Consider the following 10125-nt stretch of genomic DNA (forward strand, 5'->3'; position numbering starts at 1 on the left):
TGCTGTGTTATCTCAGATCCAGGACAATCAGGAAAAGGTCATAGCGTATGCGAGTCGTTCTCTTCGAGAAAACGAGAAAAAGATGGAAAACTACAGCTCAAGAAAACTGGAAATGATGGGACTAAAATGGGCCATAACAGAGAAGTTCAAAGACTACCTATATGGATCTACTTTCACTGTTAGAACCGACAACAATCCTTTGAGTCACCTTAACACAGCGAAACTTGGAGCAACAGAACAGAGATGGGTTTCAAGTCTGGCACCATTTGATTTTAATATAGTCTATCGTCCTGGTCGTGCCAATCGAAATGCTGACGGCTTATCTCGACAGTGCTCGATAGAAACTGAAGACAGCTGCACAATTTCTGAAATGGTAGCAATAAGTGGAAATGCTCAGTTTCCCTTCACTCCTTTGCCAGTGGATTTGCAGGTGAAAATGTCGGAGAATGTCGTTGACCTTGGTCCAATGCGAATTCAAGCAGAAATTGGCTCCACTGTATCTGCCTTTCCATCTTTGTCAAATTCCGAACTGATCAAATTACAGGAAGTTGATCCAGACATACACCGCTACTTAGGTTACCACAACTCCAAAGACGCAGATAAAGCCAGTAGGAAAACAGAATCGTCCGCTGTAAAAGTTCTTTTGAGACAGACTAAATCTTTCACTTCGAAATGGTGTTTTGTACAGGGAGGTAACGGATCCTAAACTTGGTCCACTACATCAGCTAGTTCTGCCTTCATCACTCAAGTCGAGAATTCTTACAAGCTTACATAATGACTTTGGGCACCAAGGAGAAGAGAGAACAATGTCATTGGTTCGTCGTCGTTGTTATTGGCCGCATATGTACCGTGATGTGAAGAAATGGGTTCATGAGTGTGAGCGCTGCTCAGTTGCCAAACTACCTACACCAACTGTGAGAAATCCTCTGGGACATTTGGTCGCCTCAAAGCCTTTGGAGATCATTGCTATTGATTTCACATTGTTAGAACCATCCACAGACCATACAGAAAATGTCTTGGTGATCACGGATATTTTTACAAAGTTCACTGTAGCTGTTCCAACAAAGGATCAAACTGCAAGGACTACAGCTGCTGCATTAGTCAAAGAGTGGTTCATGAAATATGGGGTTCCTCGACGTATTCATTCTGATCAGGGTCGTCAGTTTGAGAGTGTGCTAATTCAGCACTTTTGTCAGTTCTACAACATCCACAAATCAAGAACTACAGCATATCATCCTCAGGGCAATGCACAATGCGAACGATTCAACAGAACGATGCATAACCTACTTCGTACCCTGTCAGACGAACAGAAACGTGCTTGGCCAAAGTACCTACCAGAACTAGTCTTTGCCTACAATTCCACAGAACACTCTTCTACAGGTTTTTCTCCCTTTTATCTAATGTTTGGTCGTCAACCTTTCTTGCCGGTTGACTTGTTACTAAACACAGATGTGTTAAAGGGTTCTGACGACAATTGGCTGCTACTTCATCAGTCTCGACTTAAAGAAGCCTACCGGTTAGCACAAACCAAGCTACAGCACCAGTTGAGGAAGAGCAAGAAACACTTTGACCGCAAAGCTAATCCCAACATCTTCAAAATAGGTGATCTTGTTTACCTTCGTAAACATAGTCGTGGCAGAAGTAAGATTCAGGACTATTATTTTCCAGACATATATCGAGTAGTACAGCGACCAGATATGACTTCTTTTGTGTACTTCATAGAACTGGCAGATGGAAGCGGTAAACAAAAAACCGTGAATTCTGCTGAGCTGAAATTGGTCCCTACAATCCCAACATCCTTTCCTTCTCCAAGTCAGGAAATAGATAAGGTGATGGTGAGTTCCTCAGATTCTGGTTCAGACTCGGAATATGACATTGAAGTTTTCTTGCCGGCTGAGGATGTAGTTGTGGATTCGGTTCCAGAGCCAGATTGACCGGTTGCCCCAGATCCTGAGGCAAGACCCCCTCCAAAACCTTCATTGAGACGTCAACTTCCACAACGACCTCCAGTTGCATTGCGTCGATCTCGACGAACTACAAAGGGTCAACACAGTAATCCACATCGTGAACCACGCTCAGTCTTGAATCGCCAACATATCGCATTTGATAGCAACAGACAAATAATATTGCTATTGATCTTTCTTGTGATCCTTCTTGTAGCAATTAACATTGGACAAATAGTTGGATATTTTCATTTACTCTGGCTATTTCCATCATGTGTCCTTGTCATATTGATCCAGCCATGTTTTCAGTGGTGTTGGCGACACAGGATGAGAATTGTTGATGTTGTAACGTTCATGAAGTCATTGGATGGTTGACTACAGTGGTTTAGTTATGAAGTTTGTACATATTTTTAACATACATTTATAAATTAGCTTTAATCAAGGGTAGATTGAAGTAAATTTAAAATAAGGCCATATTGTCGAGGTTACTTCGCATATTTAGATGTGACCGCATTGTCAGTTTAATTAGCAAATTTTAGGTATTGTGAAGTTTCTTATCAGCCGTTTACATGCCCTATTCTATCATACTAGGGGACATTTGGTTTGAATAGTAGCCTAGTTTATCATCTTTATTGTGATATTAAGAACATCTTTATATTAGTCCATGAGGTCAACTCGCTCTTAGTGATATACTGAGTCTGGACTACGAGATATTTCTAATTGATATTGATCACTAGGTATTCACCATGCAGTATCCTCTAGGAAGATTCTAGGATAAGTTGGCATTTGTAGAGGCAGAAATTTGAACTTGTACATACTACCATCTAACTACTGCTACTTATTCCTCATAGTCTACTTATTCCTCGGATAGTTTTCTCTTTTTTTAAATTAGGGGGTGAGTGTGACCTGTCGTGTTTTACAACAGACAGGTCTCGGTAACATTTCTTATATAATCATAAGCATAGTACATAGGCTGTACAATATGATGAGCCATTATTTTGATAACATAATTAGCGCCCTCTGTAGTTACAGAAACTTTTTATTGCAACGCCCTCGCTTGGTTCCTTAACTTTCCTGCAATCACATTCTAGCATAACTAGCTACATTGGCCAGGAACATTCCAACATACCTTGCATTCCAGCATATTGTTAACACTTTCTGAGCTGCATTGCGTGCTGCATAACTTAGCTTTCGTGTCATGACAAGGCATTGCTAGAGACACTCATCCACTTGCTTGCGATCAGACCACACCTACAATTTAGAAGTGCTCTGATTATAGCTCAACTACAGCTAGTTGGGGACAATTTCCCCTTCGTTTGGTGGTGGCACGACCGTTGTTCAGCCTAGGCGGTGAGTACACACCTAATTTTTATATCTTTCTTTCCATTTTTTATTGTAAATTTTGTAGAAGCCTTGTGTAAAGATACTATGGATAGATTTTCACATAATACAAAGGGTTTGATTCTCTTCAATTGTAATTATGCTTGAAAGAGAAGTGTTCTCGATATTAAAGGGAATACATGCTATAAAATATCACCTTTTCCCACCAGCTTTAGGCATAATTGGCCATAATTGTAAGGTGAATTAGCAAGAAATGTAAAGCAATAACTAAAGTAGAACGTGCTTCTTCAAGTTTCTCTTATTACCTGATGCTTAAGTAAACTAAAGCACTGTTTCAGAGACCATGGGCAGTATTATGCACCATGAGGCTCCGCCAAATAGTAGTTTAAATGTTAGAATTATCTTATTAGTTTTGTAACTGATTGGATTTTGTTAAGCAAGGAAAAATTAAATGGATGGCAACCAGTTTCCACGATGGCAAGTTTTACAAATATATGTACACATTCCAAATAGCTTCAGTTAAATAATTAAATTCCTGGATGTTGAAGTTTTTCCAATTTTATCAGCAAAAAGCTAAGATTAAAACATGCAACAGTAATTTTATGTACCCGACATGAAACAGTCGTTGTATACAACCATGTGCTTTACCCGCAAACGTTTTCACCAGATTGATACGATAAATAAATCCCAAATTACCCTTTTTCGATTCAGCACATGGACTTGAGATTTGCACAATGGAAACAGGGATGATAATGAGAGAATATGGCATAGTAATTATGTAATATATCCAGCAAATTTATCCTTAATAGTTAGAGTTTGGGACACGATTTAATCTAACTACCTACACGTTTGGTGGCGGACCCGAAAAGGACCGTTTCGCACAGCGCATTATAAGATGGCAAGTCACATGTGATATAAATAGACATGATGGAATCACGGTTTTGCATAAACACTACGGTGTGTCCTAAAGGACACGGACTCTGACAATAATAATTATTCGCTGGCCTATTATTAATGGATGGATTTGGGATTTTTTAATGCATTTATTGCATATCCTTGGAACTCTGAGAAGAAAATATATTGAACCTCTTTCAGGATTGTATGGTACTGTTACATATAAATTAACGTATTTACATTGCGGAGCTAAGCTGTAAATGCTGAATTGAATTGCTATGTACATGTACTTTTAAATGATAACAAACTAATGAGATGTCCATTTTTGTTTTCTTTAATTCCACAGACGTACAACTGTATACCCATTTGACTGTCGTTTTTTTTGGTATATATATTCGAGAGAGCCACAACTGTATATTTTGTATAGATTCATCCGAATAAATTAATCAAATCTAGTCATCTCTCCGTGTCCACTCGCTTCACATCAATATTTATTAACTATAAGTAGCCTTCGGCCACATGAGGAGTTCCCTGCTAGACCAAACCAAAAACTCTTCCCTTGGCTACAAACACATACTCAGAAAAAAAATTTATTCACATGGTGCTACCGCAAACTTATCTTGTCTTGGAGTCAACTTTACTTAATCGTGACGTCATTTCGTTCCCAAATCAGGACTAACGCAGTGATTGGTCAATTCGAATGCAGTTCGAATGCAGCCGGGAGCACATTCGCGCAAAGCCCGGTTCATACTTCATGCGAAAGCACATGCGTAGCGAATCTCACGTCATGAAACATTCGCTGCGAAATTCGCCCAAGTTGAAGTCATGATGTTCAACTTTTACGAATTCGCAGCACGAATACTTGCAATGACGTCACACATTCGCGTTCGCTTTCACTTTCGCGCCGTGTATGAACCGGGCTACAACATGATACCAATATTGTTTACACAACTTTCTTGGGTACTTTGTGCGCTTTCCTAGGAGTATGGTTAAATTTCCAGGCTTGAGTGGAGGCTACTATTTTTCAACTTGGTACGGATTTCGGACTTTATTTCCCTTTATTTCCCTGTTGTAGACAACCTGGAATGCCCTCACGGGTGAGATGCTCGGCGTTCGGCTGTTGCTATAGGAAAGCCGGTGTCCTCACGAATTTTTGAGATCCTCTTCTTTGGAGGTCTGCCACGAGGTCTTGGGTTCGTGAAGTCCTGCCGGTATGCTCTAGCGACATAGCTGTCCGGTGGCCTTCTTGCTACATGGCCAAACCACTTCAACCGCTTTCGCCTGATGACTTCTGTGATCGTGAATTTCACTTTCAGCTGTTCCCGCACTGTGATGTTGGTGTGTCGATCTCGGAGAGTCACTCCGAGGATAGCTCTTAGACAGCGCATTTCGAAGGACTCCAGCTTACGATGGTCTTCTGCTTTGAGGGTCCATGTTTCTGCAGCGTATGTCGCGATAGGAAGGATGAGTACCTTTAAGGAGGTACTGATGTTTCGGTTATTCCAGACTGATGTTTTTAGTCTCCCGAATGCTGATGAAGCTAGGGAAATTCTTCTTTCTATGTCTTCAGAGCTGCCTGGTACCATGCTTCAGAGGAACACAAATTTACTCGTGGAGTCAAACTGTATCCCATCAAGAGTAATTGTTTCATCTGATGGGGATAAGATTCTACATTTCGCTCCATTAATGTTCATGTCCCATTTCTTACATGCTTCATCTAGCTGCTCTGTTGAGAGTCTGAGGTGGCTGCCAGCAGGGTTGTGTCGTCCGCATATCTGATGTCTATGCAGCCGGAGTCAGTGAGGTTTAAAGAGGCGTCTAGCTCTTTCAGTTCTTTCATGACAAACTCGAGGAAGATGTTAAATAGCGTGGGGGAGAGATGGCATCCTTGTCTTACTCCTACCCTCACCTCGAACCAGTCCGTGATTTGACCCTCTATCAATACTGCGCACTTGGTGTGGTTGTACAGACCTTCTATGATGCGTACTATTTTCGGGTCCACCCCAATGGCCAGCATCATCTTCCAAAGGGCTTTCCGCCAGATTGTGTCGAAAGCCGCTTTGAAATCGACAAAGTCGAAGTGCAGAGGCACATGGTGTTCTTGGGCTTTCTCCATCACTTGTCTGACAATGAATATTGCATCGACAGTACCTCGACCCGGTCTAAATCCAAACTGGCTTTCTCCTATTGCTTCTTCCCTTTTCCTCTTCATCCTGAGAAGAACTTGACTAAAGACTTTACCAGGTATTGACAGTAGAGCAATGGCTCTGAAATTTTCTGGATTTGTAACTAGGTGTAACTAGCATTTGTGACCAGTCTTTTGGCGTTTTTGCGGTAGTCCAGATGATACTGAATATCTTTAACAGCATCTTCAGCATCGGTTCTCCTCCCGCTTTTAAGACTTCTGCTGTGATGGCATCTATACCAGTGGCTTTATGTAGCTTCAGCTTTTTGACTGCTCGGAGTATTTCTTCTGGAGCTATTTCTGCTGGGGTCGTCGTGTCTTCATCTGATAGGGCTGCAGGTATTTCTTGTAAGGATTCTGGCTCATGGGGGAAGCTTGTGTTGAGGTGTGTACAGAAGTGATCTTTCCAGCACTTTAGAACTTCTTCTTTATTAGTGTGGGTGTTACCTTCTCTGTCCTTTACTGCGCTCAGCCCTTTTCTGGGTCTTCCTTCAAGTTCTCTGACGCTCTTGAATGGGTGTTGTTATTTCTGAAGTCTGCTTCCAGTTGTTCTATCTTGCGTTGGAGTAGAGCTGTTTTCTGCTGTTTGACTGCAGCTGTCACTAATTTATTAGCACGTTTGTAGTTTTCCCGGGTTTCTTTGTTCGTTGGATTTGTAAGCATCTTTAGTCTGGCTTGTCTGCGTTGTTCACATCCAGCCTCTATCTCTGGTGACAAGCCTTCGACTCGCTTGCGCTTCTTGAAACCAACTGCTACTTCAGTTGTCTTGTTCGTAGCCTCCTTAAACCTGGAGTAGATTTCTTCCACATTGTCTGATTTTAAGGATAGTAGTGGGGCAAATCTACCTCTGTTGTGATATAACGCATGACTGGTACAAGTCTATTCATGTCTATCCTTGGTTACGTATGCAACGTACACAATTGTACTAGTGTGTTATGTGTGCAACCTCCCTGTAAAGCAATCAGACGATTGTCAATAAATCACTCCGTGTTGAAGCCGATATATAATCTCTCCAGCCTTGTCAGTAATACCACATGGTGTCAGAAGTATTAAAGGACCCTTGGGACTCACCTGAACAGGTATTTCAGTAGAGACAGTGACTGCAAAACCAGCGAAAATAGGTGCAAAGTGGCAGAATATCTGTCGCTTATTCTGGAAAATTCCACGTACATTCAGCGTGTGTATTACGTACTGTACAATACCGCAATAGATCAACTATTCTTGCAGTAATGGATGTACTGCCGCCGCCAAGCGCACTTGAACTTACCGGAAATGTGGCGGAAAACTGGAAAAGGTTCAAACAACGTTTTCAGTTATACATCGATGCAATTGGGGCATCGAAGAAGGACGACAGACAACAAACGTCGATCCTGCTACATGTTATCGGTGAGCAAGCCCTTGACGTTTACAATACATTCAAATGGGATGAAGAGGGCGACCAGGAAGGGGATAACATGCGCCTGGCAAAAGTAATGGCCAAACTAGAGAAATACTGCACCCCCAAGACCAACTTGACACTGGAGAGATTTCACTTCAATAACTGTTGCCAGCAACCTGGTGAAGGCATTGACGCGTAACTCGCTAGACTGAAAAAGCACAGCAAAAAGTGTGAATTTGGCACACTACAGGATTCGCTGGTCAAAGATAGACTGGTATGTGGCATCGTCGCTAATGTAACCAGAGAACGCCTGCTTCGAGAGGAAGACTTAACTCTTGAAAAAGCAGTCAAAATCTGCAAGGCTGCTGAACTAGTGAAAGAGCGTTCAAAGGAGCTACAATCAACAACTCCAACAGTCCATGCCGTGCAGAAAAATCCATCTGCAAAACCAAAACCGCAGGGAGCTAATAGAAAACCCCAGGCAACAGCTAAGCCACAGAATGCACCTAAAGGAAAGCCCAGTCGCTGGAAGCCCAGAAATGATCAACAGCAACAAACTAGTGACAAACATCACTGTAGACGCTGCGACAACTGGCATGTCTCGGGAAAATGCCCAGCGTACGGTGAAACATGTGCTTACTGTAGAGGCAAAAATCATTTTGCCAAGTGTTGCTTCAAGAAACGCGCACAGGGCCAAGTGCACACAGTAGACAATGACGAGTACACTGACTTTTTTCTGGACACCATTACAGTAGATTCAGTCAAGACACAAGCAAATGACTGGATATTTCCCCTCGCTATGAATGGAACAATCATACCTGTCAAATTGGATACAGGGGCACAGGTGAACATTTTGCCAGAGACAGACTTCAGTCGGCTGAAAAATAAGCCACAACTACACCCAGCCACAGAGACACTGAAAGCCTACAACCACAGCCAGATAATCGTCAAAGGCAAGTGTGTAGTGACTGTGGACCATGCAGCACGAAAACCCAAAGTGCTGTTCTTCGTCGTCCCAGGTGATAAACAAGCATGCGAACAGTTAGGGCTTGTCAAAGTAGCCTGTGCTGTCACGAATCAGGAGCAACCCAAAGACCCCAACGACAACTACGCGAACCTGCTACACGAATACGGTGACATATTCGAAGGACTGGGTTGTTTGCCAGGGATGCACACAATCATCATTGATGAGACAGCACAGCCAGTTGTACATGCCTGCCGCAAAGTACCATTCGCACTCCATAATGGTCTTAAGAGAGAACTTGAACGTATGGAGAGTCTTGGCGTCATCAGCAGAGTGGATGAGCCTACCGACTGGGTAAATTCCCTAGTCGTTGTCAAGAAAAAGAATGGAGACATTCGTGTGTGCATGGATCCGAGAGATCTCAATCGTGCCATTAAAAGAGAGCACTACAAAATGCCCACACGAGAAGAAGTCATGTCACAGTTTGCTGGTGCATCATACTACTCCAAACTCGATGCATCACAAGGATTTTGGCAGCTTCAACTAGACGACAAAAGCAGTCGCTTGTGTACATTCAACACGCCGTTCGGTAGGTTCAGATATACAAGACTACCGTTCGGCATATCATCAGCACCAGAGGTCTACCATAAAACTGTTCACCAAATCTTCGAGTCAATCGATGGTGTCAGTACCTTCGCTGACGACATCATCATCTATGGAGCAACCAAAGAGGCCCATGATCGCAGCCTACGACTGACACTTGAAACAGCACGTCAAGTGAACCTGCCCAAACCAGAAAACAAGCAAGAGCTTCAGCGCTTCTTGGGCATGGTAACATATTTGGCCAAGTGGATCGCGGGACTCCGCAAAAATCAGCCCCGCTTCGAGCACTGCTGAAAGATGACAATGAATGGCAGTGGGGTCCAGAACAGGAGAGGGCATGGAGCGACCTGAAGGCTACAGTATCTACGGACCCAGTTCTTCAGTACTATGACTCAAATTGCCCAATACGCCTGTCATCCGATGCAAGTAAGGACGGTCTGGGAGCAGTGATCCTGCAACTTCATGACGACAAGTGGTCACCCGTTGCCTATGCATCGAGAGCCATGACAAGCGCAGATACTCGCTATGCGCAGATAGAGAAGGAGCTTATTGGGATAGTCTTCGGACCATATGCCTCTCATCAGTCTGTTAGAGAAGCCACTGAACGATTGCCCACTCAGAGTGCAACGGTTGCTGCTCAGGGTACAGAGGTATGACTTGCACGTAGTCTACACCCCTGGGAAGCAACTGGTGGTCGCAGACGCCCTATCGCGTGCACCAGACCGAAATGCTGATCAAGGGGAAGCAGCACAAGTCCAAAGCCTTGATGATGTCGTCGAGGCATTTGTAGACATGATCATCGAGACAATGCCTGTAT

At 43.1% G+C, this 10125-nt stretch overlaps 1 protein-coding gene and 1 long non-coding RNA gene across 2 annotated transcripts; both read left to right on the forward strand.

The window, feature by feature from the left end:
• The first annotated feature begins 3098 nt into the window (after positions 1 to 3098).
• LOC119743386 lies at positions 3099 to 4633 on the forward strand. The gene is made up of 2 exons (XR_005273013.1): positions 3099 to 3293; positions 4525 to 4633. It is a non-coding gene; the product is annotated as an uncharacterized LOC119743386 (long non-coding RNA).
• A 2959-nt stretch (positions 4634 to 7592) lies between these two features.
• LOC119743244 (uncharacterized protein K02A2.6-like) lies at positions 7593 to 9602 on the forward strand. Its single transcript, XM_038219648.1, has 2 exons — positions 7593 to 7832; positions 7992 to 9602. Exons 1-2 carry the CDS (start codon positions 7593 to 7595, stop codon positions 9600 to 9602), a joined length of 1851 nt encoding a protein of 616 aa, XP_038075576.1.
• The last annotated feature ends 523 nt before the right edge of the window (positions 9603 to 10125 follow it).

The sequence above is a fragment of the Patiria miniata genome, unplaced genomic scaffold, assembly GCF_015706575.1.
Source record: "Patiria miniata isolate m_02_andy unplaced genomic scaffold, ASM1570657v1 HiC_scaffold_6, whole genome shotgun sequence".
NCBI lineage: Eukaryota > Metazoa > Echinodermata > Asteroidea > Valvatida > Asterinidae > Patiria > Patiria miniata.

What these genes read in the sequence shown, in the direction of transcription:
- LOC119743244 (XM_038219648.1), top strand. Translation starts at nt 7,593, where the DNA reads ATGGATGTACTGCCGCCGCCAAGCGCACTTGAACTTACCGGAAATGTG. An exon ending in ATAACATGCGCCTGGCAAAA is followed by an intron (nt 7,833 to 7,991) that starts GTAATGGCCAAA and finishes GGCACACTACAG; the next exon opens with GATTCGCTGGTCAAAGATAG.